Raw genomic sequence first — 26,856 nt, forward strand, 5'->3', positions numbered from 1 at the left:
TTGCGACAGTTGCGCTGGCCCCAGCCCGTCTTCTGGACTTTGGCGCGTCGTCTTGGCGTTAGTCAGCCAACACACAAACGGCCCGTATAGCCAAAGCTGGGGGAGGCAAGTACGGCTTAATTTCTCGTCAAATTCATCCGATCGTGATGTCTCAGAGTAACGCTAGCCTAACACGAATGCCGCAGCTGCACATGGCTAGACGCTGAGATTCGCGTATTCGTCGCACACCTCAGTCAACTTCTTCCTCGTCCCGGGCTCCATAACACTGTGCCCAGCATCGTCTATGAAATGCAATCTGCTCTCCGGCCACTGCTTGTGCAACTCCCATGCTGTAATCGGCGGGCAGACAACATCGTACCTGCCCTGCACGATGGTCGTCGGAATGTTCCGGATCCGATCCACGTTCTCCTTCCTCAACAACTGCCCGTCTTCCATCCATGCTTTGTTGATGAAGTAGTGGATCTCCATCCTCGCATGTGCGAGTAAGTAGGCTGGTTCTTTCAGTTTCTTGTACGCGTGTGGGTCAGGGTACAGGGTGCTGATTGATAGCTCCCACGTGTTCCACGCCGCAGCCGCGGGATGACTGATAGCCGAGTCCGGAGACATGAGGCGTTTGTGGTAGTTGCCGATATGATCAGAACGTTCTTCCTCTGGTAAAAAGTTGATAAAGTCCTCCCAGCGGTCGGGGAACAGCATCTGCACGCCGCCTGCATGGTTGGTCCACTTGAGTTCGACGTCTCGCACTGTGAAGATGCCGCGCAGGACCAGACTACCTACACTATCGGGATGTGTTTGCGCATATGCGAGAGCGAGTGTGGACCCCCAGGAGCCGCCGAAGACCATGTGCCATTTGGAAATTTTCAGATGCTTGCGCAGCTTTTCAATATCGTCGACGAGATGCCAGGTAGTGTTGTCTGTGGTGTTGGCATTAGGGCGCGATTGACCACAGCCTCGCTGGTCGAGCAGAATTACTCGGTATTCAGAAGGGTTGAAGAAGACGGTGTTGGCTTTGGAGCAGTTTCCACCAGGCCCGCCATGGAGGTAGATGACTGCAAAGCGTTAGCTGTCAGGGAAATTGGACAGGATGGCTGAAGCACCCACCAGGCTTTCCATCCTTCTTGCCGAACTGTTGATAGTAAAGTTCATGGGTATCGTCCACGCGCAGCCAATTCACGTCCCAGGCATCTTCATGCTCGTAGCTGGTGAACTGGGGTGTTTGAGCCATGTTGCCTTCGTAGTAGCTAGAAAGTTTACAGCTAGACAAGAAGACGCAAAGAACCTTTGTAGTCGACGTGTGTGCAAGACAGTCATACTGGCAGTGATGGAGTCAGACATCTAGGTACGACTACCCCGCTTTCAGTATAGTGGCCCCGCTGCGTAAAGAACACCTTCCTATTCTGCTCCCGGTATGCGATCTGCGGCAAGCGTGCGAAAGATGCAATTGACACGATGGTATTTGAAATACACATTATGATATATACTGGTTCATAATGAAGTTGGCGACAAAAGTCTAGTACTTGAAACCACCTGCCCTAGTGCTCCACAAGCCGTTCGGGTCAACACTCTTCTGCAATGCCTTGAACTTGTCATAATCCTTGTAGCTCTGGAAGACTGGCTGGTCCCACATAGCATCGTTGATGAACAATGGCATGTACATGTTGCTCGGCATACCCGCCTCTGCCATCCATTGAGGTACGACCTGATCCAACCAAGTTGTCAGCTCCCTAGCAATGCCAAACGCAAGAGGATCATCTGTGGGCAAGTTCCACGCTCCTTGGTAAATTAGGATGATGCGATCAGGGTCGGAGGATGAGAGACCCATAGCGTTTCCGCCTTTGGACTCGGACATCTTTCCAAAGCGGGATGGAAGAGGTTGGAAGTCAACGCTGAACTGGATGGCGCGAACGACAGGTAGGGTGTTGAGGAAGATACCAGTGAGTTCAGCAAGCTTGTCGCGGATCTCCTTGTACATCTGGGGCCGTGATGCAATGTATGGGACAGTGTAAGTGCGGAAGAATGCGCGGGCGTTCAAGAGTCGGACCGGTTCGCCGTTTGCTTTGAGCTGAGAACTGTTAGTTCCTGCACAGCATTGAAGTTAGGTCATGGACTTACTAGCTCGGAGTACTTTTGTGTCTTAGGTAGACACAGAGGGTTGACGATCTTGAAGAAATCGGCAAATGGACCCGACGTAGGTGGCTTGGGGTTGTCGTAAAAGGAAAACAGAATTTTCGTCTTGATCCCAGCTGCGACTACCAGGTCCGTAAGGATAATGGCCGCCTTGGGGTCTTCGGCACCGTGTGCCATGAAGTTGTGCAAGGCAGCGTATAGTGCGTCGGATTTCGAGTCGTCGAAGACACAAGAGCCACCCCAGACGTCGCCCATGTGATGGACTTTGGTCTTGAACTGGGTGACAATACCGAACTGGCTACCGGAGCCACGCATCGCTTGCGCAAGGTCGGGATGCTTCGCGGCGTTAACATTGACGACAGACCCGTTCGCCATAACGGTCTCCCATTCGATGATGTTCTATCGCTTGTTAGTATAGCTGTCCTTCAGATATTGCGGGCGAACTGACATCGGCTGCAAGACCCTCTTGAGCACCGAGGAATGAAAGGCCTCCACCCAGCAGCAGACCACCGACACCAACGAGACCAAGTCTTCCTCCAGCGATTGCCACGCCGCTCTTCTCAAGGTCACCAATGACGTCGTTCCATTCACCTCCGGGTCGGACGTAGGCAACATCTTCTGCTGCGTCGTATGTCGCTCCGACTAGATTAGTCATGGTGATGAGAACACCGTCTTCGACCGCAGCATGCTGCTTGTTCGGGTCGTGCCCTCCGCTCCGTGTAGCAAGCTTGACAGTCGGGTACTTGTTCAAGATCTTGATAGCAATGGACACATCTTGGGCAGAGTCTGGCTGAACAATGCATGCAGGGTCGACTTCGCGGAGGTTGGTAGCCCAGTATTGTTGTGTCTCATGTGCGTATTCGAGCTCGAGAAGTCCCGGAGTGAGGACTTTGCCTGGAAGAGCACTATTGATTTCGTTACATGCTTTGGTAGTGGCCTCGGTGGGAATCGCAAGAGCCGATCGGGCTCCTAACAGTAGGGTCGCGAGAGCGAGGGACGCGAACTTGTCCATGTCTGGGACTGAATGAGAGGAAGGAATGACCGAAAGATGGACGAAAGCGCTGAAGAACCAACGGAGCCTACAGATCACCCTCTTGATGAGTGATGTGCCTTAAGTACTACTATCTAGCCCTCTTCGACGTTAGGTTCAGCTGTCTCCGGTTTTGGTTCCGGACGCCATGGCAGCCACGCAAAGAGCAGCACATGTACACAAGCTGGGGAGGTCCTTGACTAGAGCAGATCGCGTGGAAGAATCGCAAAATACGGCAACACCCCTCCAATAGCGATGCATGAATAAGGAATTGAGTGCAGATCGTGTGTGAGTCCCTGCAAAGCTTACGGCAATGGGCCCGACATTTGAGGGGATTCGACGCACACCGTCGTAAAACTATATGGTTTGCTGAAATGGGCATTTAGCCTAGAGGGGACAAGGCGAGTCCAACCCTGAATACTGTACTTGAATGCCGAATTGCAGGATTTGCAGTCGCGGTACCCGAAGGTTTCGTCAGACATCACCGGCGGTCATGGTGGGGGGCGCTGATGGTGGGACCAAGTCCGAGTCCGACTTCAGGGGAAAAAGCATGTCTGTGGCATTAAACTTCTGGGCCATGCGAAACGAGATGCACGCACAGATACGCTAGAAAAGCATATGTATGTCGCTGGCAATCGCGATAATTAATGAAGCCAGAGTGGAGGAGAAGTCGGGTGCAGGCGGATGCAACGATCGTGATGATACGAAGAGGCTGCATGCACGGCTATTGTGGGCTGGCTGATGTGGTGGAGGTCGTCGTATCACGTCGACGTTGCATGGAGTCGTAGCGGAAGGATCGGAACGCGCGTGTCCGTGCTCGGTCGGTTGCTCCTTCTACCTCCTACCCGGGCATCGGAACCCAGGGATAAACAAACATTGGACGGCAAGCTCACAACGCCGCCACATCCGACAACGCCGCCGGTAGCCGACCACGACGGTTGCACTCACCATGGACTCGTACAATCTCAAGACGGCGTCGACGTACATCAACAATTTGCTGCTCGCCCGGGGGTTGTTGCGCAATGGCACGCCCATTGAGTTTGCGCATCCGTCGAGGGGGGAAGGGGGGAAAGAGGCCACCATGGCCCAGATCATCAACCTGGTGCACGACCTGATATTGAAGCGCGATGTAGGCACATACACGTTTATACTCTGGGGGAGAGGATCCTAATAAGCAGATAGCGCGATCAAGAGTACCGCGAATCCATCGCCGACACGCTGCGGAGCCTGCGCGCCGAGTCGACGCGCCAGACGGCCGCCCTCGAGAAGCAGCACAACCGCAATGCCGACCTGTCGCGACAGCTCTCGCTTGCCCAGGCGCAAGAGCAGTCGGCGCGCAAAGCCCTGCACGCAGCCGAGTCGTCGGCGCGAAAGCTGCGCGCCGAGATGCAGCGCCTCAAGACGACGGTCGACCAAGTGCGCACCAGCTGCACAAACGACGTGCGAAAGCGCGACAAGGAGATTGCACGGCTCAAGAGCCACCTAACGAGCCAGCAGCGCGGCAACAAGACGGGCCTCGTGGGCGCAAGCATCACCATCAACCCCGGCAGCACAGGCTTGGGCGCTGCCACGGGCCATGTGCGCGACGAGTCGCCCAATGTCGACGACCCCGAATACAGTCTGAAGCAGGAGACGACCGAGTTCTTGACGCAGCTGAGCCAGAGCCTGAGCGACGAAAACGACAACCTCATCGGCCTCGTGCGGAGCGCCTTGTTGACACTAAGAGAGCTGCAAGGCATGCCCGAAGTCAATCGCAAACAAGACGCAGACAACGCCTCGGTCACGGGCGACGAGCAAGACGACACGCAACAGGACATGCTGCACACGCTGCCTACCGATTACGAGACTCTCGCCGACGACATGGACACGGTCTTGGACAACCTGAAGAACCTCCTCACAAACCCAAACTTTGTGGCAGTGGACGAGGTCGAGATGCGCGAGGAGGAGATACACAGGCTGCGGGCGGGCTGGGAGAAGATGGAGGCTCGGCTGCGCGAGTCTTTCCTCCTCATGGACTCCTGGCGGAAGCGCATGACCAATGGTGACACTATCAATCTCGAAGAACTCAGAATGGGACTAGGTTTTAGTCAAGGGTTCGAGACGGTCGATAGGGAAGGCTTCTCCGTGATTGATGAAGAAAGCGAGGCCGAGGAAGCTACAAGCTCAGCCTTGGAAGAAGACGTGGACGATACAGAAGAGCAAGAGGAGGCGGTCTACCTGCCCTCACCGAAGATACACACGAAACCAGACAAGACAACTGGGCCCGATGTCTTCAGCATCAAGTTGCAACCCAGCCAGCCAGCGCTAAGGGAGACCAACGGCAACAAGTCGCTCAGTCGATCGCCCCGTAAAGTCGCCTTCTCGGCGTCCATACCGAACACGCCGTCTCAGGTTGACGGGGAGAACGCAGATGCATCAGGGATAGATTCAGTCGATGTGGAGAAGACTAGTCGGCCAACTTCTGCAGCCAAACCACTTCGTTCTGAAGAACGAGCGTCAAGACCAACAAGTCAGGACAGACAACGCCATGTACGTTATAACATCTTTCCCTCTGCATCCACTCCCTCTTCAATCTCCAGCCCATCAGCACCACACCCATCCCTCAACAAGTCTGACAGTCTACAACAGACCAAGAAGCGCTTGTCGAGCCCACGTGCCCATCCCGACGAGCGATCGCCCAAGCTATCGGTCCAAGACAAATTACGAGAGGCCGCGGAAGCAGCCGCTGTAACCGACGGAGACATCTCCACCAAGAAGACGGACGAAAGCACCGAAGTATCCGAGGAGAACCCCAAGAAGCGGGCACCTAGATCCCCAGTCAAGACACGAATCAGTGGCAGACCAAAGAGGAGAAAGAGCACCTTGACGCCAGAGGAGTTGGCAAATCTTTTAGGCTGCTAGACTAGGTTGAAGCATGTACAATACTCACGATGGCACCGTGAACTTGGACTTGATAGCAACTCGAGGCTGCATCGGCGGCTGGTCATGCAAGATCATACCATCAACTGGCTTCCAGTTATATGCGAGGCTTGCATGTTGAGGAGCCGGTCGGTGGAGTGGCTGATGGGCGTGACCCACGCTCTCCTCTATTGGGTAGGACAAAGATGCCAGTGCGTTTGTGGCCTTTATGCACTGGGTAACGGCGCGTATCCTGAGGCCCTCCTCGGCTGGACTGTCAAGATTCGCTAGGTCCCACTCGTGAGCTCGCACGAGTTCCGGTCAATGTGCAACTGTAAACGGGCTTGATTTTGAAGGACGTCAATGAGAACTGACCTACCTCATCATGCGAATGGTCCATGGTACAACAGCAACACGGCGTCTACCCTGCTTCTCGCGTGCCCAAGGGGCTGCGTATGCGATGCAGTGACATGCTTTGGTGGAAGTGCTCATAGTCGGGCATCGATAATGTTATCGTCCTCGGTCGCTTCGCGTACCTGACTCCTCCCGCCCGCCCGTCATTCCTCCTGACAACTCTGCTCTCGTTCAATCTCTAGTCTTCGCATGCACCTCTGCACATCATCACGAGAGACACCGGTTTTCCTCCACATGGCGCACATTGTGACCGCAGTGTGGCCGGAGAAGTCGCTCGCTCCGGCTCCAGCATACCTGAGGTTGGTGATGGGGTGTTGTGGTTGGACGGCGTTGCAAGCCACTAAGTTTATTAGCCGCCCATTGTCCTCATTCGGGGCATTAGGTGATGGATGATATGCAGCACAGCTGCAGTGATTGGGCAGAGGCCGAAATGTGGATGCAGAATGGCTGTAAATAGGTCTCTATGCGGCAGGGAGGATAGCTGCAGCGCGATCAAGGTAGCAGCCTTGGAAAGCAAATTTCTCTGCATCTGTCGTCAGCCCTCGAGCCACAGTTCCCCCGTCGAATATGCACTGATATGCAGTGTGACAGGCGATTTCCTGCACCTTGCACATCCCGGCATCACATGGCTCACCTGTTCCCTGCTGCTCATTGGTGTGGTGTTTGCACCCCAAGCCCGTGCGCTACGTGACGGCCCACTTATGTATTCCCCGCCCGCGTTAGCGAATGAGGGCGCAGAAGCAAGACGCCCGGCTACACACGTCAAGCCCGCCCACCACTCCCGCTTCACCATCAAGCGCTCGCCGTACTTTCGATAGACTGCTCTCCACACCCGCTACCAGCTTACACCCTGCGAACATGGCGTGTCTACGCAGCGCAGGTAATCAATCGCTACCGGGTGCAGCGAGACCTGGCCCATAGTTGGCGTAGTGCAATGTGCCGGTCTGCCAGCCCCTCGCTAATGCCCAATTGTCGCTCAGCAGCTGTGCGATGCTGTGTCTATAGATAAGTAGGCCTGGCGCCGCTCATATCTCGTCTTTTTTTCTTCAGCAAGTGTGTCAAGTTCAGAGCTGTTGTGTTCGTCTTTTGTCTATTCTTTTTACCCCTCCCCTTCTCCCTCTCTACTCTCCAGGCCTGGTGCCATTTAATACCCACTACCTCACCGTCAACCTTTATACCCACCCTTTTACAATAATCCAATTCTTTGTGGCCGGTCCACTTTCACGTAATACACAGTTCTACTTGCTCAAAACGAACTTTCAAACTCACAACGACAACGCAATACTCGCAACCCTTTACGAAACTCTCAACACACAGCTTCTCCAGCAATCTTGACGTCTATCCATTAGTTTGGCATTGGACGAATTCGAAAGAAACAATTACATCATAATACCAATCTTTACAACAGAAAGAACGAAACAACATCACAATGGCCGCTATCCAGCTTAACTTCACTCTCCGCACTTCCTCCAACTGCAAGACCGTGCACTTGCTCGGCTCCTGGGACGGCTACCAGGGTCAGCTCCCGCTTTCCAAGGACCCCAAGAAGTCCGGAGGCTGGGTCGGATGCTTCAAGTTCCAAGGACAGACCTTGAAGCAGGGACAGCGCTACTGGTACTACGTATGTCCTTCCTCTAGTACTACATGGTGTACTAGAAGCTAACATTTGCCCAGTACATCATCGACGGCTACCACGTCTCGCACGACCCCGCTAAGGACCACACCACCGAGCCCACCACTGGCCGCAAGCTTAACATCATCGACATCCCCGCTGCCAAGTCGAGCTCCAAGACAACCACCTCCAGCTCAGACCGCAAGTCCCGCCGCGTCTCGACCGCCACCATCCCCAAGGGCCGTGGCCTCAGCCCAGAGCGCATCGTCGCTCCCAAGCCCCAGCGCCCACACGAGACCCGTCAGGTCATCAACACCCAGTACGACAAGACCACTCTTGAGGACCTCAACCGCCGCTTTGCCAAGCAGCAAATCGAGGAGTCGTCCGACGACTCAGACTACGACTCCGACGAGGGCTCCGACGTTCCTTCGCTCACCAGCCGCTCCACCAACAGCTCCAGCCCGTCCAGTGTCAGCTCTGGTAGCTCATGCTGCACATGCGAACGCTACGGAATCACCCGCGCTGGTGACCGCGTCAAGCTCGACTGCGGTGGTGCTCGCTGCGGATACTCTGACGACTCATCCGACTGCTCCTCCGAGGACGAGTACGTGTACGAGGAGAAGACCACCCGCCGCCAGGGTGTCGTCATCCGTTCCTAAGTGCCTCACTATCATCCTGGATACCATTGTTCCATCATCGACACCTGCATCCTTGCATCTGCCATCACAGTGTGCCGATGCGCCTTTTCAACCTCTTTCTTCTGTGCATATTATGATTACGAATCTTCTTTCTTATCTTGTTCTATCAACCACAACCGGCCTCGTGTTCAGAGGCTGGCTTCCGCTCTTTGGGATATTTACGACGGGTACTATTGCTGCTGGTATGGGAGCTGCCCATGGGTTTTATGGATGGGGGATAACGAGGCAACTGCCTGCACCTTATGACAATGGCTTAACAAGCCACCCAGAGAACACGCTAGATGTTCTCACCGTGCCAATGCACGCTCATGTAGTCTATAGTTTACTAAATCTATGGATCCACATGCGCTCGTGCGCGGAAAGATATATCGCTTTTCAAATATGCACTCTGAGTGATTTAGGGACGTGGTAGGCGCCGGAAGGGGCTGTGACAAGTTTGTTAGGCCCGGCTGTCGCAGCTTCCCAACCCACATCCACTGAGGGGTAACTGCCTAGCTCAACAGGCTCAGTCTACCAAGGCGACAGCAACACCTTTCCAAGCTTCTTGCCTCTGTCGTTGGCCCGCTCCTTTACCAGCACTCATGGAAGAAAAGGCCGCCATTGAAATAGATTTATTTCATCGTTCTTGCCATCTTCGGGTCCACTACTCTGAAGCCCTGGTCTCCGCCCTTGCGTATGCGCAAGCTCACTCACTGGTCATAAACCCTGCCCAATCTGCTCAACCCATCGTATACCTGGTTACATCCCGCTCGCCATCATGGAGACCACCAGAAATGACGAGAACTCTGACTGTCGAACATGTCATACGAATGGAATTCGCCTGAAGACACGTGGCATAGATACCGAAGGCTACTTTCAATTTGACGATGCCTCCTTTTTTCTTCATGAGAACTGTCCAAGATGCGACAACACGGAGCTGGATCCCTCCTCACGCTTGTGCGAGACCTGTCGCCACTTCCGCATCTGGCATTTGTTCACTTGCCGTGCCAAGATAGAATGGTACGGCGATCTTGAGCATTGTCACAAGAATCTGCGACATTGTGATTTCTGCTACTCCGTCATATCAGCAGCCGAAGAGTCAGGCAGAGGACACGGGGAAATATTGGACCTCCAAGATGCCGACAACGTCAAATTCGCACTTCGTAGTGACATTAGCGACGGACTCGTGCGTTGCATTTTCTATATGTTCTCCGTCAACATCAATGGCAAAGAACAGCCTTTTGCTGGCAATCACGAATTTATAGTAAACACAATGGACCGACCTACCGATCGTCCTTCTTTCGACGCTGGTGTGTCGTTACCTTCTGAGTCAGAGATATATACAAAAGCACTAATGGCACGTCTCCATCCTTATATTGACTGGAGCCAATACCGGACTTGGTTCGAAAGCCTACCATTACGGAGACCCTCGGAGGAGAGCCCGGGAGGATTAATCTTACGACAACCACTCCAAGACGTTCGCATCGTAGATGTTGTGGATGTCTGCATCGTATCTTTACCTCGGGAAGCCCAGTTCGTTGCCCTGTCGTATGTATGGGGACCAGACTCTGCGAAAGACTTTCGGACCTTACGCACCAATGTGCGCGACCTTGAAATTCCTGGTAGTCTGAATAGGATTGAACTACCTTCAACAATAGTAGACGCAATCACAGTATGCAGACAGCTAGAGCATCGGTTCCTATGGGTTGACCGACTTTGCATCATACAAGACGAACTGCATGCACAAGCAATTCAATTGGAGCAGATGGCAAGTCTATACCATCAAGCAGCCTTTACCATTGTTGCAGCTGCAGGTTCCAGCGCAGCGCATGGATTGCTAGGCGTGAGCCGCGCAAGGGAAGAGCAGGAACAACTCAAGCTCAACAGTGGCCTCCAGCTTGTGGAAACCGCACCAATTCTCAAACAGGTCTTACACAAGACTACATGGAGCAGTCGTGCTTGGACATTTCAGGAGTACTTGTCGTCAACGACAATGATGTTCTTCACTGAACATGGAATTTATGTTGGTCACAGATCGGAACCCGGCTCGCTCGATGTATACACCGAAGCACCCGGGGTACACCAACCCACATATGATCGACTGCACAATTCCTTTGACGCATTGGAAACATACACGGCCAAATCGCTCACGCACTCATCAGATAGACTGCGCGGCTTCTCGGGTATACTCTATGCAACTCATGGTAACAGAACAACCCACGGACAGCCCATTGACGACTTCGATCGCAGCATCCTGTGGCGACGACGAGGATCGAGGATTGAACCAAGAACCCAGGAACAAACAGATCTCATACCCACATGGTCTTGGACCTCGGTTGGGGGATCCATAGAGTTCTACCAGAAGTACTATTACTCATATAGCCTCGCTTACTGGGGCAAATTCGTCTACGAAGACGACAAAGTCGTGAAGGTTGTCATTGGGCCACCGAACCGGATATGTCAAGGCGAAAGAGAGGGGAGCGATCACGCTGTAGCCGCGCTGGCATGGTTGGCTGGCTGCGTGCGCTCAAAACCACCAGCCTATCTCAAGATCGACTGCTCAAGTGCCGAGTACGAGAAACGGCTCGAGGAGAGATGGTCTGACGATAATCTCCCCGGATACTGGGAAGATGCTTTCCGCGAGTATAAAACGGTTGAACTATTTGAGAGCGTCCCTGGTAATCTCTTAGATGTCACTAGACGCGTCATAGCGCACACGCAAAAGGCTTCCTTCACCCTGGATCGAAGCAGCCGAACCGGAAGAAATACACAGCGGCCTTGGGAATTTCCAGAAAATGCCACGATCCTGATTCGCAGCAAGGGCCTGGTAGCAGGTGCTATAGCGCTCGATGAAGACCTCATCGATAGCACCGCAAGCCGAAATATGGACCATTGTGACGTAGACCTGATTGCGCTCTCAGTAGACCCTGAGGGTCACAGATTCCCGCCTGTAATGCCGTGCTTCGATTCGCCATCTGACAGCTTGTCGATCAGTGAGTTTTTTGGATGTATGTGCTCATCAAACGGGACCATCGATTTAGAACCGGAAGCGCATCTGGTAGAGTGTCCCAGACACGCGGATTTCGATACGCCCAGCCCTTACTGGGAACTACTGTCTCCTGACGATAGATTTGCCCCTGGGCAGAGACAGTCCGAGAAAGCAAGGGCGTTTGCAAAGCATTGGAAAGGATTGAGCTATTTTGGCATCGACGGCGAACCTCTTCACAGTTGGCGGCACGTGCCTGAGTTGTATGTGATGGTAGTTGCGCGAAGTTCAGTCCAAGAAGGTAGTGTCGTATATCGGAGACTGGGCATTGGAAGGGTTTATCTGAAGAGATGGGTTGAAGCGTCGCCGGAGTTCGAAACAATCGTCCTGGAATGAGGTGACTCGGATGTAGTAGCTTGGTATCTACTAGGGCCTTCAATTTACCCTAGCAGATTGGTCATGAAAGAAGCAGCTTCAGGCAAGATTCGATCCGATGCGCTGCCATAGCACATTGGCTCAGTTCTGAAAGTAGCCAAACGGAGAACACGGAGGCTTGCGGGAAAAATACTGACTGCCGTCAAGAAGGGTTGCATCTCAGAAGAATACACCAATTGGTATTGAGACAATACATTACGAGTATTGCCGCGAAGCGTATGGATTGTTACTGGATTTCTCAATAACACATGACCACACCTTGCTGCAAGGCCTCCTGCATTCCTAGCAAGATGATTCAGCCCCACGATCAGCCCCTACGCAACTGCGCCGCCGGAGTAGAATCGCTACACGCGAGGGCATCTAAACCTGGCCAGATCCCGCTCGCCACGATGAAAATACACGCTAAGCCTTACCCTGGGCTTGTCAAGAAGAGGCTCATGCGGAGGCAGTGATTGGTTAAAGTGGGGAGTGGAGCGGTTGGTAGGTGTGGGAATATGGGCCAGTGTACGCTAGAAAAGGCGCTTGTAGGGGCAGGCTCACGTAAGGCGGGATTTGGTGCCAAGGCGATTGGTCCTGATGGATGTGATTGGTGCGTGGTATGGATGCCGAGGTTACCAATATCTCTTTGATAGCTTGATGAAGCCAGTCGGCACGTTTTACCCTTCGATCGTCTGGGGTATGATACCTGTTTGATGCTGGACGGCCCCAAAGCATGCAGAGCTGGGGGCTGAGTACTTGCTCGTCGATGGACGTGGTCGTCACAATTGTCTGGACTTCCAGACCAGTGCGAAGGTAAGTAGGTCTATGAGCATTGGAGCCAACCTGGACGAATGGGGATATTGGAATGCCTCATGGCCAGACAAGGCAAAACAAGTAGTGCCAATGCATCTCGAAGTATTCGCCTCATGTCCAATAAGATGTACAACATCGAGCTTCCATTCGTAACATGTTCTGTAGGCTTTGAGCTAATGCAGGGGTCTTTCATGACACCAGCGTGTTGGTGACTGTAGATTCGGGATGGCGATGGATCCACGACCCGTCTTGCCGCAGTGGATACAACAGCCGAACACCCAGCGTCCTCGCGAGCGGTCCACAAGGCTGAATCAATGTCTCGGCAGCGTCCGTTCGGGAGCCTCTCGGCTGGGACGCATCTTATGCCCGATCTAGTGTGCAACGGTCCAAGGTCAATTGTCGGATATGACCAACAGAGGAAGAGATGCGCCAAACGCGCCTAAAGAATAATGCAACCTGGCTTGAAGGGTTAGCTCGAAAGAAAATTCTGGGTCTATGAAGCTGGGTAAACTGATAGGTGGAGTACTAGGAAGCTTTAGAGATACGATACAATGTTGGCCCGAATCTGGAGAATGGGCTTCCTCAACCCTAACTAGCAGCACTGGCATGCCGGAAATATTGGACATCGCCCAAGAATACAGCATTGAGATGTTGAGAGCAAGGCGAGCAGATGAAAGCGTCGAGAGAATCCAGCCAACCGGTGATGAGAAGCAATGGATGCCTAGCTTTCAAGCTATGACTGTAGAGTTGCCGCGCAAGCCTCAACCCACGGATACGAGGATGGGAGAATTAGATTTTATCCAGCGGCAGTCGCGGTACCGTTGAAAACGGCAATGTGACCCCTTCGCCCTGCGCCTGGCCTACGCGTGGTCCGTTACAGGGTGGATTCGTGAGCTTGCGGCGGAAGTAACGGCTCTCGTGGGTCATGACGAGGTGCGTCGCCTTCACGGTATGTAGGGATTCCGATTGACTGTGGCGCAATGATCCGACTCGCCGAGACTTGAGAATGCCGAATGTCGTTCACCGGCGACGTCGGAAACGGCCGGGGTGTGAGTCTTCCTGCAAGTATCATCGGGGTGTGGTCGCGATCGAGGTAGGCTAGAGATGTATGATGCAGCGACTGAAGTGTGGAGTGGATAGCAATGGTTCTCACACCGACGGATACGGCGACTTTTAGGTGTATACTCTTCGGTCTGCTCATGGAGATGGCGGTGACCCTTGGAGTGGCACGTGCATGGGCCGCCAAAGGTGGGTCTGCTTGGCGAAGATGACGTCTCACTGAACTCTGTATGCACTTGCGAACACGCTATGGTGCTTCATCATATCACCTAGACCCGAATGCAATACGACTACATACAGCACGTTTTCGTGTTAACTCAAGCACGTATCAGGGCCGAACGGGGCAACTTTCTCCGTCTTGAAATAGTGGGCTTCATTGCGATGGCGCCTTACGCAAGGCAGACTCAAATGTGCTCGTAAAAATAGCACAATGATATTGAAGGTTAACACTACGATTGAAGTAGAAAGTGTAAGTAAGAATACCAAACGATGTAGACTAACGATGCTGCTCCTGATGTATCAGGAACCGAAGCAGCCAGTGTTGTCCGAAGCATGCGCAACAGGCCAGTTCTCAAGATGACTCCCACATCCTCGTGATGTTACAGTGCGGATCCAAACAAACGCCAATTTCTCTGTCATTCCCCTGCTCCATGCGTGTAACCCATCATATAGATCCAATCCCTCTTAAACTCCATGGTAATGCGTGTGTCGCCGAAAGTATGAGATGACGCGAACGTAGAATGGCTGAAGATACGGCACTGAGTAACCAGCTCGAGAAGATAGTTGTGTGTTGAAGCGAGCAAACGGGCTAGGGATCGAATGATAGCCTGTCTTCGCAGCAGAGTGTGAGTTGTGGACACACATACTCTCATGCATTCATCGTAGGTATGCCGGGGAAAATCCACCGCTACCATAGCCAGAATCTGGAAGAACACCGGTATGGTAGGCTTGAGGTCGATGATGACTATGAGAACTGCAGGCGTAGCCTACGAGAACTGTCTTCTCTTGGATCCCATGTCCTCGTTGGCCATGGGCGGCGCATGGATCGATTGCGTGTTTGTAGTATAAGCAACGGCAGACCGAATAGCGCTCAATGACTTGATAGCACATGCCGGGGAGGGTGTGATTGTGTAATCTGGTGCCCAAATGTGGAGTGGCCCGGAGAAATTGAAGATCTGGATAGCGTGAACGCCAACGATATGTTACAAAAGAAGATGTGTTGACAAGAGCGAACTGAGACTTGTAGTGATGAATCCTGACTCGACGTGGCAAGCAGTAGCATATATAGCGATAGGCGTGAAGACGACTCGGATGCATAGGCTAGTGTGGGTCACCCGGTAGGCATCGTTGACTACCCGCAGGTCCGTCAGGCAACGGGGACCAAGTGTAGGGATGAGTGCACAGTCAGCCGGACGCTGCTAAGATGGGATTCCCAAAGGCAACTAACACAGCCATCATGGCCGTTAGCTTGTCGACGGTAGGGAAAAAGGTTTGGTCTTGACACTCAGCAGGGGTTGGTAGTTCGCCTCTTGGAGGCTCTTCAGCTGTCGTACATGGTGCGTCCCATATTCCAATTGGTCAGTGGCCAAGGCCATGTAATATTTCCGGGTCGCTGAGCACATCAGTAGAGGATTGAATGGGGCGCGCAGCAAAGCAGAGCTGCACATGGAGTGGAAGCGCAGTGGAAGCTAACCGGGGCTGCAAAACCCCTGTAGCGCGCGGACCATGTGAACGTGCCACGATACCGCACAAGAGTTCATGTTCAAATCGGTACGTAGTGTACGAAGTGGGTGTCACGATAGCTGCGTGACTCTAATCGTATCTGACAGCCCGCTTAGGCCCAGCCACGTTTCCTGATATAGCGATCGATCTGTGGGTGGACAAGGAGGGGCAGTGACATTTCTGACGTAGATTACTCAGGTTCGGGCCTCTTCGCGGACCACGGCGGTTTCGCTGGAGAAGTGTCGGTTGACCAGTAGCGCCTGTCGCGCGGGTCGGAGCTGCTACCGAGCAAAAGGTTTAAGGTGAGAAGAAGAGTGCGTGGGCAGGCCGACGACGCGGATGTCGAAGCTGGGGTAGGAGGCACGTGCGCGTCCAGTCGCTCCAATAACCGTCCGTTGCGGGGCAATTAGCAGTACGAAGTATTCTTGGTGCTTCCGCCCTTTTCCATCCACCACACTTCAATAGGCCAGGTTTACTCAATTGCAACGCCGATTACTTTACATGGCTGCGCAAGCTATCCGTTCTCACCAACTTCCCATTGAAGTGCATGGGCGGGACTGCCTGGAGCTTCAGGCTGACCAGCTGAGTGCTGCCTGGCGACCTATGGGTTGACACTAACGCTACGTCGACGTTTCGAAAGCAAATGCATATCCGCTTCTGTCATTGGTCGCATTCCATGACTGAGTAACTTTCTGCATCTGTCAAGCATGCAAAGTTCCTTTATCTACGTCAAGTGTTGGAGCACACCGCTGATAGAATCAGATGCGGGCGGCCTTGAGAGACTCCATCACGTCACAATCATGTCCAGATACTGTTGTCTACCCAACAGCCATCCTCTGGTCGGTCCATTAGTGCGTCAGATCCCCTGTTAGGGCTGAAGACCCTGCCACTGGCTTGTTACACGGCTCGAGGCTGACCTGCGACGTTTGACAATCATGCAGCCCTATGCACCCTCCCGTTTCCTGGGAACACGTGGTGGCGGTCAGTATGTCGGATGCAGCATCACCTACGTCTTCATCTACGGCTACCGGTCACATCTCCAATAATCTTGACTACCATCACCCTTTGCATGGCCGCAAGCGCTTTGGAAAGCGTGCATATTACACCGGCCCCAAGCCAGAATTACTTGTTTCAGTAAACGAAAATGTAGGTCCGCAGCAGTCATCAGAACTTTTGGCCCCCAGCCCCATATCTGGTCCACCAAGAGAGGGGCATGATGTAATTTTGCTTGTCTTGTTTCATTCAGTCTGCTCAAGTCACTTTGTGCTCGTAATTGTCCAGAGAACGTTGTCCGATTTCACCTCCGGGGTGTCCGTTGAACGATGCAAACACAACCCAGATAGCGAAGAGAAGAAGTGACACCGCAAAATAGCTGCGGGCAGCGAACGCAGGTCCGACCGTACCTGCGGCCAGCGCACGTAATGCCGTCTACCTTTAGGTACCAGCCAAAATAGAGTAACACCGTTGTGCGACAGCGCTGCGCCAGGTTTCCCTTTCTTTGGGCCACGGAACGCTAGCAGAGTCACGATGGCCTGCCGAGGCATCACGATTGGTAAGTAGGAGCTGCAGCAGTCATGGAATAGGTTAGCAAAGGAATAAAGTTGCTATATTGTGAACGCCACCAAGCTGACAGAGCAACCTTACTACCGATATATACCCGCGCTTCGTAGCCCTATCGCACTCCACGGATGTGCCCGTATGGACAAGCGAAAACCGCATATCCAGGCAGACTATCGCTTCATATGCTCCTAAACAGCAATTACACGATGTGCCACTTCACCGCTCAGACCCCGCGTCAGCTGACCTATATGCGTTTGAATACCCCACGCACCATCTCGCCCATCGTTCCCGCGGATGTGGTACCGGGCGAGTGTCTCGGGTCCTGTAAATATGTCGGCACTGCCTACTTATCATTCACCGGAAACACGGCGAATATACATCCGGTTGTTGTTCGTATACTGTTTGGACAGTATTGAATACGATATCCCACTTGCATCGTTCTATACATGGGATACACCGCCTTCTTTATCTCCAAGTGTTTGGTTGCTTCTCCGCGTGCTGGTCCCAAGGAATCACAATTATCTGCGAGTCAGTAGCAAGGCATCACTGTCTTGACCGGAATCATTACGCTCAGCACGAGCGACCCAACACCGTTCGTTGCCCGAGGCGACACGAAGGACCCTTGACAGGGTTGACAGCTTACGAAGCTTACGAGAAGTCCCAGTGGAGATTCACTCATTCCTTACACCACGTCATAACGATAGGCAAATGCAAATGCAATGATTGGAAGTGAGAGGTACTACTAAGTGATTACGTAAAAAACGTCCTCAAAGCTGATAAAAGTCAGAACAACCGACTTGGGGGTATATCCATATCTTTCACCAAGCCTGGCAGGATTCTATCCGGACAAAATTCCCGCTGAACAAAGAAAAATTCCTCCAAACGCCTCCGGTATTCTTCTAGAGTAATCGTAACGTCGTCAAATTATACATCTCCCAACCACGAAATCAAGCGTTGCTTGGTCTCTACATGAAGACACCAGCCAACACCATCATGCCTACGGCGTAGTATCCGACATACTTTCCGGCACTCAAGCTCATAGCTCCGCTGTCATCGGTGCCGCCAGGCGCAGTAGTGCCTTTCTCGAGGGTACCGTTGAGAACAAGAGTCCTGGTGCCGTTGACGTCAGAAACAGTGACGAGAGTCTTGTTGAGCGCAGCATAGCTGCCGTTACCAATAAGATCGTTGAGGTATTGCTGGTCGTCGTTCTCGTCGCATCCACAGACGAAGTCCTCTTCGCACACGCACATGACGGGAAGAGACTCGTTGCGGCCCTGGGTTTGGCGCGTCCACAGTGCGCGTCGGTCGTTGTCGTTGTCGTCATCGTCGTTGGTTGCGGACTGGTTGTAGAAGCGGTAGGGGTTGTTGTAATAGTAAGGGTAAGTACTGTGGAGCCACAGGCCGGGCATGATAAGTAGCATGGCTGCCGGTAAGATCAAAAGACCAGCGATGAGTCCCTTTGGTGTTTTCGAACCGGCAGTGTAGGGTGTTCGGGCACCACCGCCATAGTATTGCCCACCGCCGAAAGTGCGCGGTCGACCTGATCCAGCGGACGTTGCGCCACCGGCGTTGGAGGAGGTTGATGTACGCCCAGAAGATCCGCCGCCACTGCTTCCTCCACCTGAGCGACTGCCACCGCCTCCGCCGCCACCTCCACGGCCACCGCCTCCCTTGCGACGCTCTAGTGTGTGGTCTGGTGAGACAATTTCGGAGGCAGGAACAACTCGTCGCTCTTCGAGGACGTTGAGGGCGTTGGATTCGGGTATTGAAGCGGCGCTGATTACTTGTGCGGCAACGAGGCCGGTGAGGATCTGTGAGAACTTCATGATGCGTGACAGTGGTACGGAAGAATCGCGGATGTAATCTGCGACACCAGATGTCGGGTCGAGGTAATACCGATAAAGCTACAGGGATGTGATAGTAGTGTGGTATGAGGAAGCAAAACGTGAGAAGTTTGCAATGTGATTGTGTAGCGAAGTTGCTAGGTATAGGAGGATCAATGCACGACTTTGTGAAGAGGCAAGCGTAGGTCTTTAATGTTGTGCTGGCTAGAGACATGGGTTGCACAGCCCTGCGTCATCAAAGAAAGCCTGGAGCAAAGGGTAAAGCTTAGTCGGTTGCGACCCGCCACCAGACCAGCCAAGCTCAACGCCATAATCTAGCAGGCAGTTGGGTGCCTGACCAGCTGTTACCGATCTGACCATTCTATAGGCTAAATCACATGGACTTTGTGGCTGAAGCACGCGATTCCTTTGGGCGACCGTGAGTACACGCCGTGAAGACGCCGTTGATCTGCTCAAACGGGCGCAATGCTGCACAAATGCCTGGCACAATTTGGATACCTTGTCACTCTCGACCACAACCTGAGTCTCTCCCTGGAAGTCTTCACTGTGGAACATTCATGACGTGCAAATCCATCAAGTGCATCGAGATACTCAGGGTAAATGACCTCATAGTTGCTGATCTGCCGAGGCACTAAACGAGCCTCCCGAACCAGAGGTGTGGCCAAACGCATCACAGACTGGATTACCAACAAACCAGAAGAGCAAGCTCTGCCGGATATCCGATTGCGCCTCGATGTGGTTTGTTAGCGGGAGGCATTGCAATCGCTATGAATCACTACCATGGAACCTCGTCATTGGTGCGCAAATGTGCTCTGGGCATACGGCGCGGAAACAACGAGCGCCAAGAACGCAATCTTGGGTGTGTAGTGACTGTATGCAGTAATGTGCGCGAACAATAACAATGGATGCTGTGTGTTGCATTTATGGATCTCGAAGCGCATGGTGCCTTGCTGGCACAACCCGATAATGACAATGAGCAGCATCGTGGCAGGATTGACGACAGGACCGGAGTAAATGGCTTGACAACTGTGCTGGAGCATGATCATACTGCAGTGCAGGGCGCCTAAAGAGTAAACGATGCTTCGTGATTCTTGGATAATGGCCGCACAACATACTCCGTTCCTCCGTTGGCCTGCTTCTTCACTAAAGCTTCTCGTTGGACGTCGAGCGCCTGGTCCTCATTGTGAACAATTCCCACGAGATGATTGTTGATTTGTTCGCGTAATGCTCCATGTTATTACTGCACATGCGCATCGAGCATCCGCATCTCGAGCCGTTGATGGGTCACCGATAGTCGTAGGGCTATGTATACGCCGGTCCCTTGGTCTGGGCTCAACAATGGCGCAGCCGGGGCACATGGTAGGCCTGGTACTTCGCGACCGTATCTGCGGGCAGCAAGGCTGATGTGGCGTTATGCCTCTCAGTCACGGCGTTTTGCGCAGCAGACATGGTCTACTCGGCTATCATCGTGCTTGGGGTGGTGGTTCAGCGGGGCCTCCATCCGACACTGTCTGATATTTCCTGTATTCCTGTTCGAGTTCTCTCTGCATCTCGAAGTCGGCCTGTCGTTCGCGCTTGATTCGTTGCTGTTCGAAATCCCGGATGACGCCCATATGCATTGCCTGATACATATTAGATAATTTCTGGGCCATGTCAATCCCGCAGTACTCACGGCTTTGTCGTTCCTCTGCGACCAATGAACAAATGCTACGGTACCGATGGCGGTGACGCACGTAGTCGCCAGTGTGATCTGCGACGCTCGAGACATGGCGGGGACCGTGGAGTAAAGGCGAAGTTGGGGACGGAGCCTTGTGTAAAGTTGGAGCGGCTTCTCTGCGGGAGGGAGCTTGGGCCTTGGAGCACCTTCCGCCAAGTCCACGGCTGCATCGTGCCTCTCCGCAACTCTACCTGTGATAGCCAACATCCCCGCAAATCAGCACTCAAAATGGTGAGGACATCAATAGTAGGCCGCCGTAGCGAACACTGACAGCTGTAGTCCGCCCAAAACTCCGCGGGAATTCAGACCCTGCTCGATGTAAGGCAGCGCAACCCACTCCAATCTCCGCATAGCTCACACCGCACCTAGGCCGAACGCGAAGCTCAGAAGATTGTCCAGCAAGGTATTCTAGCACACGAGGTAGTCTGTTTGGGCAGTCGCTAACCGCTCACCAGCAAGAGAATGTAAACAACGCCCGATGTACCCAGCCGTATCAACACTCTAACCGACCCAGACCGTACGAAGCGAGTAAAGGACGCCCGAAACGAAGCACAAAAGGAAATCGAGGACTACAGAAAAGAGAAGGAGTCCGAGTACCAGAAGTTCGAGAAGGAGGTGCGTCAGCGGAGACGATACACTATACGCGTGACGGAAGTGGGAGGCTAACTATGGCGCAGCACAGCTCAGGCAACCAGAAGGCTGAAGAGGACGCGAAGAAGGACACAGATGCCAAGGTCAAGGAGATTGACGAGATCGGCAACAAGTCTGGCAGCAAGGTCGTCGACCAGCTCATCGAGGCCGTCGTAAACGCGCACCCCAAGCCACCGGGCAAGCAGGACTAGAGCACCAACATGGAGGGTTAGACGAAGCGTGGAGTCGGACTGGTGCGATGCTGTTGAGGAGACACATGGGAAGAGCGCTCCTTGTACATGATCTTTGACGGGCCCGAGACAGTCAAGGTCGACCTGCGGCCTCGAACATACCAACAATAGACGATATGCTGCGAGTTTGGTGAATGTATTCCACTTCAATATGCCTTTGTCTTCCAGGCTTTGATAGTCAAGTCGATATCTATTCGTGAAATGCATTCAAATCGTCCAAGGTCACCGATCCGACACTCTTGCATAGTGCATATAATTACGTTGGTGACGTCCTAGAAGTACTCCTCTGTGTTGTGTTCTTAACCTAACATGTGTGAATAGCAGAGAGCAAATGCTCATACCCTCTTTTGTTGCTGCACCTCTCTACTCGTTGCGGACCCTGGCCCATGTATGTCCTAGCTTCCCGAGGTCAGGCCTACGTCACTGGTGTGGAACTTTATCGCTCGAGCATCAACGCGTCTCCGAACTGCAATGCAATGCGCTGCACCCAATGATACGAATTTATGCTCGAGCGACCATTCGCTCGCCTGTATACAGTACCACATCATGTATACTCTCACCAAAAAATGCGACACGCCAGTTCAGCCGCTCGCAATGTCGCAAAGAAGACCCACGCATCTCCGACTTTGGTCGCGAGATTGTAGATGAGTTTGCCGTAATGCGCGAGAAATATGGTATACCCATGCCACTATCAGATTCAACTCATGAAAGTAGCTAATGAAGAGCAGATGCACCTGTATGCGCTTTAGTCCATCGCACACCGCAACACTGACCCTTCCAGAAACACACCATAGTCCTTGCCCACGGTCTGCTAGGCTTCGACGAACTGCGACTCGCGGGCCAATTCATACCTGGCATACAATACTGGCGTGGCATCACGGATGCCCTGGCACACAAGGGCATCGAGGTTATCGTGGCTGCGGTCCCGGCCAGTGGCAGTATTGAGGCGCGCTCTGCGAAATTGGCCGAGAGCATTGCGCTCAAAGCAAAGGGAAAGCAGGTCAACATCATCGCGTACGTTTCATGAATGCAGTAATATGCTGAATTGCCGTTCACTAACAATCTACAGGCATAGCATGGTATGGACACACTGACATAGTGCAATACTGAGTGGCTGACCTCTACTTAGGGGTAATCAGCGCCTACACGTACGCAGTGCAGTTACTGAATACTCGCAGGGGTCTCGATTCACGATACATGATCAGCCAGCTTCGACCGACTGACTTCAAGATTCTTTCCTTGACCACCATAGCCACTCCACACAGGGGTTCTGCTTTTGCAGACTACATGTTCGACACGATCGGTCGTACGTCAGTGATACCTTTTGGCTGCTTTCAACTAAACCATGTTTAGCACGCAGAATAAAACGCATCTATAGTGTTATGGAGTACTTTGGTTTTGAGACTGGCGCCTTCTCTCAGCTTACGCAAGAGTACATGAAGAATAACTTCAATCCCAAGACGCCAGACATAGCCAATGTCAAGTACTACTCATATGGCGCATCTCTCGAACCGACTCGATGGTCCGTCTTTGCACCTTCCCATGGTATTATCAAAGCAAAAGAGGGTCTCAACGATGGCCTGGTCAGGTGCGTAGACAGCTGGCGTTTGGTACGCTCAATGTCAACTAACCACAAGGGCAGCGTTGAGTCGAGTCGGTGGGGTGACTACAAAGGCACGTTGATTGGTGTGAGCCATCTCGACCTGATCAATTGGACGAACCGCCTGAAGTGGTTCTTCTGGGAGCTTACTGGCAGCAAGCGCAAGTATGGAAGCACCGTTCGCAACGACGACTGAATGAAAGCTGACCGGGGGTGCAGTTTCAATGCCATTGCATTCTATCTTGACATTTGCGGTCAGTAGATTTTGTCTGAACCCATGATGCACATAGCTGATATAGTGTACAGATATGCTAGCCAAGGAAGACCTATAGTCTCTCTGAATGCACAACAACAGGTCGCAAAAATATCGACGCGTTCTGGCCCTTATGATTTCCACGTCTGAGCAAGCTTGTGCGTCCCCGTGGGATTCAGCTTTTGAGCAAAGGCCGTTTGACAGTTAGCCCTAGCTTCGGAAGCGTCGCGCCCAGTCACACGATGCGATGCTCATGTAAGACAGGGGTCAGCTTCAGCCCGGAAGTGCGGCTATGACTGTGGCTGTGTCCGGCACATTGTCCGAAATGGGTACATGGAATGCCGAATATATACACCCAAAGTCTAATTAAATACACAAAAAGAAGCCCCCTTTAGGGTACAACCTTGAGCGTTGCCGAAGAAGCCGTGCAAGAGAGTGGTTTGGGTGATTGTTGCGTGGAAAAGCCTTCGCATTGGGTTATGACGTTGGGGCTGGGACCCTGGTCAGGCAGAGGGAACCCCGCGGGCATCCGTTCTGGTGATGCGCAGCCTGCATCGCAAACACTCCCACGACATGACACGCGTTCTCCTGGCTTAGCCGCTGCATCACCAACTTACTTGATGCGCTAAATTGATTCTCTGCTGCTCAACTACACCCTTGTCCTTGACATGACGGCTCACCTCTGCAAGCTTCGCGATTACCCGTTTACTTAGCCACCCGGTGCCTGGAAGCAAATACTGGCCACTAATCCTGAACGCAGACCTTCAAGATGATCGTCAACATAGTGCTCGAGAATCCTCACGAGCACTACACGAATCTCGACGTCATCCAAGGCAGAGTTCTTCTGCGGGTGCCGAATCCTACCAACATTAGCAGCATCATCGTGAAGCTAGAAGGCGAAAGCAGAACGCGACTGCTGGCACCCATACATCCAAACAGACCAGACAAACAGCGACCAGTGCTGGAAGTCCACAAGTTCCTGTACAAGACACAGGTGGTGTGGCCGACGAATGTGCGCCCTGAAGATGTCGCCCAGAATCCGAAAGCAGCCTTCACCATCAACGCCGGGTCCTTTGAGTACCCGTTCCAGTTCAAGGTACGATACGCAGTACGCGCCAATATAAACTATATAGCTAACAGCTTTCTCAGCTTCCTCTCAACACGCAATGCCAGCAGACCAACAATCCCATCTCCAACGTTTCCTTTTCGAACGCGATACCCGAGTTTGCAAAGACGCCGACACAGCACGTAAAGGCGACACTGCCTCCCACACTGGGTGGGTTTCCGGGCGAGGCAGAGATACGATACTTTGTCAAGGTCACAGTAAACAGGCCGCAGTTCTTCAAGGAAAATCCGAGGGCAATTGCGAACTTCAATTTTCTTCCAATTGAACCTCCGAGACCAGACAAGACAGACGGCGAGGCGTATGCGAGGCGACAACATGAGTTCCTTGAGAATGCCCCAAGCGTCGCGGCAGGCAAACGAATGAGCTTCTTCGATAGAAAGAGCTCGACAGGAAGTGCTCCGCCATCACCGACGACAGGCAGTGTGCCACCTCGGATAGCCATTGATGCCCGATTGCCCAATCCTGCCATCCTCACTAGCAACCAAGACTTACCGCTGAGACTACTTGTGAAGAACGTCAGCGCGCGCACAAAGAACATTTATCTGCAGATGCTCCAGATTGAGCTGATAGGGTATACCAAAGTACGCGCGCACGAGGTATCACGTACAGAGTCAAACAGCTGGATCCTGTGCTCTTTCAGTAACATGGCTATTCCCATTGGAAGTCCCTCTGACCCTCTGGATACGGAAGTGCCCATTAACGCCGAGTACTGGTCTGAGAAGCCTGTACCCAATACGGTGCCACCCACCTTCACGTCATGCAACCTCGCGCGTTTCTACGAGTTAGAGATACGTGTCGGCGTTGGCTACGGGAGCTACAAACACGGTGAAGATCAGCTCATCGTCTTACCCCTCCGACTACCAGTCAAGGTCTACTCGGGCATCGCGCCACCCAAAGCACTCCTGGAGGGTGGTTTCCCTGCAGAAAAGCTAACCACACTTGCCCCACCACCCCAAGCAGCTGCTCACACACCAACGACGCCAACCCAAGGAGGCTTCAACGCACCTAACGCGTCTTTCGGACAGCCAGTACAGCCCCAGCATGCTCCCGCTTATGACGATGCCCCACCGAGCTACGAGGACGCGATTGGACAGGATCTTCCCCCGATCAATGGTTACAGAGGTAGTTACCAGCCCCCTCCTGCACCCGAAGGCGCGCCCAGATTTTCCGACGAAAAGAGAAGATGAGGATGCGGCTTTCGTATCGACAATGTGCAGCCTAGCTGTGGTGCACCCTGAAAGTTATACTACGTGTTTGTTGGTACTTCAGCGCGAACGACAGCGAAGGCCTTCGATAGACATTGTGTCATGGGCAACAGCTGAGAGGAAACGAACTCCTCTGTGAAAGTCAAGGAACAGGGCTATGCCGCGGATCAGCACCCGGGACGCGTCGAGAAGTGGCGATATGGTATAGTAATGAGCGAGTCTAGGCGTGTGACACGCGACCAACAAGGAGTTTTGGGCCGCAGCGAACGGCCTAAGAAGCAGATGCGCTGCGACCGAAGTGGGGGGCATGCAGCAGTTCTACGGGGGAGGTTGATCTCTTTCTACCCAGTAATCACCCTTGCTAATAGCTTTTCTGGAATTATCGGCGGAGCAATCTGAAACAGTATATCGTAGGATGGTGTATGTCACAAGCTTCTCTCCGATATAGTCGATTTTACTCGTCATAACCATGTAGTTTAATACAATTATTCGAAACATCTTTACGTCCAGACGGCACTCTTAGATAGAAGTGTGCAAGTGCGGGGCATACAACGTGACCGGTGAAGCTACACGGCATATCGGTGTAGAGCGGCAGGACGGCAGTATGCAAGCCATGCCTGCCACCAGCCATCAAGTGAGGCGTGTGAGGCATTTACGCGGTCATGGTGTGCCACTGGTAGATGTTCGCGATGGTTAGCTTTGTTGTTGTTGTGAGGTTTGCGCAGACGCGTCTGTGGGGAGCAACATTGCTGAACGCGCTGTAGGTCTATCGGATGCGCCAAGCTGATGAACAAAGACACTGCCGCCTACTTGTATCGTACATGCGACGCGACAGGATGCGGTCACGATACTTTGATGGCGTTGACACTGCGTGACTGCCTTAGCCACAGACGCGCCTTCCGGCTAGCTATCGATAAC

At 53.0% G+C, this 26,856-nt stretch overlaps 11 protein-coding genes across 11 annotated transcripts; 6 read left to right on the forward strand and 5 right to left on the reverse strand.

Moving 5' to 3' along the window:
- Positions 1–11: 11 nt before the first annotated feature.
- On the reverse strand, positions 12–1,296 carry BKA58DRAFT_377707 (Alpha/Beta hydrolase protein). Its single transcript, XM_046169639.1, has 2 exons — positions 1,102–1,296; positions 12–1,049 (listed from the first exon to the last, which is right to left on the reverse strand). Exons 1-2 carry the CDS (start codon positions 1,223–1,225, stop codon positions 196–198), a joined length of 978 nt encoding a protein of 325 aa, XP_046029493.1. The 5' UTR covers positions 1,226–1,296; the 3' UTR covers positions 12–195.
- A 110-nt stretch (positions 1,297–1,406) lies between these two features.
- BKA58DRAFT_100241 (FAD binding domain-containing protein) lies at positions 1,407–3,388 on the reverse strand. The gene is made up of 3 exons (XM_046163722.1): positions 2,576–3,388; positions 2,113–2,526; positions 1,407–2,062 (listed from the first exon to the last, which is right to left on the reverse strand). Exons 1-3 carry the CDS (start codon positions 3,137–3,139, stop codon positions 1,511–1,513), a joined length of 1,530 nt encoding a protein of 509 aa, XP_046029494.1. The 5' UTR covers positions 3,140–3,388; the 3' UTR covers positions 1,407–1,510.
- Positions 3,389–4,106: 718 nt separating this feature from the next.
- On the forward strand, positions 4,107–6,058 carry BKA58DRAFT_436359 (Afadin and alpha-actinin-binding-domain-containing protein; the record flags this gene model as incomplete). The annotated part of the gene is made up of 2 exons (XM_046173406.1): positions 4,107–4,286; positions 4,340–6,058. 2 exons carry the CDS (start codon positions 4,107–4,109, stop codon positions 6,056–6,058), a joined length of 1,899 nt encoding a protein of 632 aa, XP_046029495.1.
- A 1,535-nt stretch (positions 6,059–7,593) lies between these two features.
- On the forward strand, positions 7,594–8,903 carry BKA58DRAFT_100001 (uncharacterized protein). The gene is made up of 2 exons (XM_046163721.1): positions 7,594–8,090; positions 8,144–8,903. Exons 1-2 carry the CDS (start codon positions 7,899–7,901, stop codon positions 8,738–8,740), a joined length of 789 nt encoding a protein of 262 aa, XP_046029496.1. The 5' UTR covers positions 7,594–7,898; the 3' UTR covers positions 8,741–8,903.
- Positions 8,904–10,031: 1,128 nt separating this feature from the next.
- Positions 10,032–12,140, forward strand: BKA58DRAFT_307888 (heterokaryon incompatibility protein-domain-containing protein; the record flags this gene model as incomplete). Its single annotated transcript, XM_046167181.1, has 1 exon — positions 10,032–12,140. One exon carries the CDS (start codon positions 10,032–10,034, stop codon positions 12,138–12,140), a length of 2,109 nt encoding a protein of 702 aa, XP_046029497.1.
- Positions 12,141–18,072: 5,932 nt separating this feature from the next.
- On the reverse strand, positions 18,073–19,249 carry BKA58DRAFT_100333 (uncharacterized protein). The gene has a single exon (XM_046163723.1). The coding sequence runs from the start codon at positions 19,136–19,138 to the stop codon at positions 18,278–18,280; it is 861 nt and encodes a 286-aa protein (XP_046029498.1). The 5' UTR covers positions 19,139–19,249; the 3' UTR covers positions 18,073–18,277.
- Positions 19,250–20,619: 1,370 nt separating this feature from the next.
- On the reverse strand, positions 20,620–20,924 carry BKA58DRAFT_436363 (uncharacterized protein; the record flags this gene model as incomplete). Its single annotated transcript, XM_046173407.1, has 2 exons — positions 20,620–20,778; positions 20,829–20,924. The coding sequence occupies 2 exons, from the start codon at positions 20,922–20,924 to the stop codon at positions 20,620–20,622; spliced, it is 255 nt and encodes an 84-aa protein (XP_046029499.1).
- A 70-nt stretch (positions 20,925–20,994) lies between these two features.
- BKA58DRAFT_377722 (H+-ATPase G subunit-domain-containing protein) lies at positions 20,995–21,979 on the forward strand. The gene is made up of 6 exons (XM_046169640.1): positions 20,995–21,104; positions 21,153–21,191; positions 21,243–21,276; positions 21,329–21,337; positions 21,388–21,488; positions 21,551–21,979. Exons 1-6 carry the CDS (start codon positions 21,102–21,104, stop codon positions 21,713–21,715), a joined length of 351 nt encoding a protein of 116 aa, XP_046029500.1. The 5' UTR covers positions 20,995–21,101; the 3' UTR covers positions 21,716–21,979.
- Positions 21,980–22,209: 230 nt separating this feature from the next.
- BKA58DRAFT_377727 (Alpha/Beta hydrolase protein) lies at positions 22,210–24,135 on the forward strand. Its single transcript, XM_046169641.1, has 9 exons — positions 22,210–22,428; positions 22,483–22,490; positions 22,536–22,768; positions 22,824–22,834; positions 22,932–23,060; positions 23,108–23,342; positions 23,397–23,519; positions 23,574–23,608; positions 23,661–24,135. The coding sequence occupies exons 1-9, from the start codon at positions 22,245–22,247 to the stop codon at positions 23,684–23,686; spliced, it is 984 nt and encodes a 327-aa protein (XP_046029501.1). The 5' UTR covers positions 22,210–22,244; the 3' UTR covers positions 23,687–24,135.
- Positions 23,908–25,959, forward strand: BKA58DRAFT_100411 (uncharacterized protein). Its single transcript, XM_046163725.1, has 2 exons — positions 23,908–24,703; positions 24,757–25,959. Exons 1-2 carry the CDS (start codon positions 24,377–24,379, stop codon positions 25,918–25,920), a joined length of 1,491 nt encoding a protein of 496 aa, XP_046029502.1. The 5' UTR covers positions 23,908–24,376; the 3' UTR covers positions 25,921–25,959.
- On the reverse strand, positions 25,960–26,376 carry BKA58DRAFT_100394 (uncharacterized protein). The gene has a single exon (XM_046163724.1). The coding sequence runs from the start codon at positions 26,245–26,247 to the stop codon at positions 25,999–26,001; it is 249 nt and encodes an 82-aa protein (XP_046029503.1). The 5' UTR covers positions 26,248–26,376; the 3' UTR covers positions 25,960–25,998.
- Between the last annotated feature and the right edge of the window lie 480 nt (positions 26,377–26,856).

Source organism: Alternaria rosae (assembly GCF_020736505.1).
Source record: "Alternaria rosae strain MPI-PUGE-AT-0040 chromosome Unknown BKA58scaffold_2, whole genome shotgun sequence".
NCBI lineage: Eukaryota > Fungi > Ascomycota > Dothideomycetes > Pleosporales > Pleosporaceae > Alternaria > Alternaria rosae.

What these genes read in the sequence shown, in the direction of transcription:
- BKA58DRAFT_377707 (XM_046169639.1), bottom strand. Translation starts at nt 1,225, where the DNA reads ATGGCTCAAACACCCCAGTTCACCAGCTACGAGCATGAAGATGCCTGG. An exon ending in CAAGAAGGATGGAAAGCCTG is followed by an intron (nt 1,050 to 1,101) that starts GTGGGTGCTTCA and finishes AACGCTTTGCAG; the next exon opens with TCATCTACCTCCATGGCGGG.
- BKA58DRAFT_100241 (XM_046163722.1), bottom strand. Translation starts at nt 3,139, where the DNA reads ATGGACAAGTTCGCGTCCCTCGCTCTCGCGACCCTACTGTTAGGAGCC. An exon ending in AAGAGGGTCTTGCAGCCGAT is followed by an intron (nt 2,527 to 2,575) that starts GTCAGTTCGCCC and finishes AACAAGCGATAG; the next exon opens with AACATCATCGAATGGGAGAC. An exon ending in CACAAAAGTACTCCGAGCTA is followed by an intron (nt 2,063 to 2,112) that starts GTAAGTCCATGA and finishes AACAGTTCTCAG; the next exon opens with CTCAAAGCAAACGGCGAACC.
- BKA58DRAFT_100001 (XM_046163721.1), top strand. Translation starts at nt 7,899, where the DNA reads ATGGCCGCTATCCAGCTTAACTTCACTCTCCGCACTTCCTCCAACTGC. An exon ending in GACAGCGCTACTGGTACTAC is followed by an intron (nt 8,091 to 8,143) that starts GTATGTCCTTCC and finishes ACATTTGCCCAG; the next exon opens with TACATCATCGACGGCTACCA.
- BKA58DRAFT_100333 (XM_046163723.1), bottom strand. Translation starts at nt 19,138, where the DNA reads ATGAAGTTCTCACAGATCCTCACCGGCCTCGTTGCCGCACAAGTAATC.
- BKA58DRAFT_377722 (XM_046169640.1), top strand. An exon ending in GAATTCAGACCCTGCTCGAT is followed by an intron (nt 21,192 to 21,242) that starts GTAAGGCAGCGC and finishes CACCGCACCTAG; the next exon opens with GCCGAACGCGAAGCTCAGAA. An exon ending in ACCAGAAGTTCGAGAAGGAG is followed by an intron (nt 21,489 to 21,550) that starts GTGCGTCAGCGG and finishes ACTATGGCGCAG; the next exon opens with CACAGCTCAGGCAACCAGAA.
- BKA58DRAFT_377727 (XM_046169641.1), top strand. Translation starts at nt 22,245, where the DNA reads ATGATACGAATTTATGCTCGAGCGACCATTCGCTCGCCTGTATACAGT. An exon ending in CTCAACGATGGCCTGGTCAG is followed by an intron (nt 23,343 to 23,396) that starts GTGCGTAGACAG and finishes CCACAAGGGCAG; the next exon opens with CGTTGAGTCGAGTCGGTGGG. An exon ending in CTTACTGGCAGCAAGCGCAA is followed by an intron (nt 23,520 to 23,573) that starts GTATGGAAGCAC and finishes CCGGGGGTGCAG; the next exon opens with TTTCAATGCCATTGCATTCT.
- BKA58DRAFT_100411 (XM_046163725.1), top strand. Translation starts at nt 24,377, where the DNA reads ATGATCGTCAACATAGTGCTCGAGAATCCTCACGAGCACTACACGAAT. An exon ending in AGTACCCGTTCCAGTTCAAG is followed by an intron (nt 24,704 to 24,756) that starts GTACGATACGCA and finishes CAGCTTTCTCAG; the next exon opens with CTTCCTCTCAACACGCAATG.
- BKA58DRAFT_100394 (XM_046163724.1), bottom strand. Translation starts at nt 26,247, where the DNA reads ATGCCCCCCACTTCGGTCGCAGCGCATCTGCTTCTTAGGCCGTTCGCT.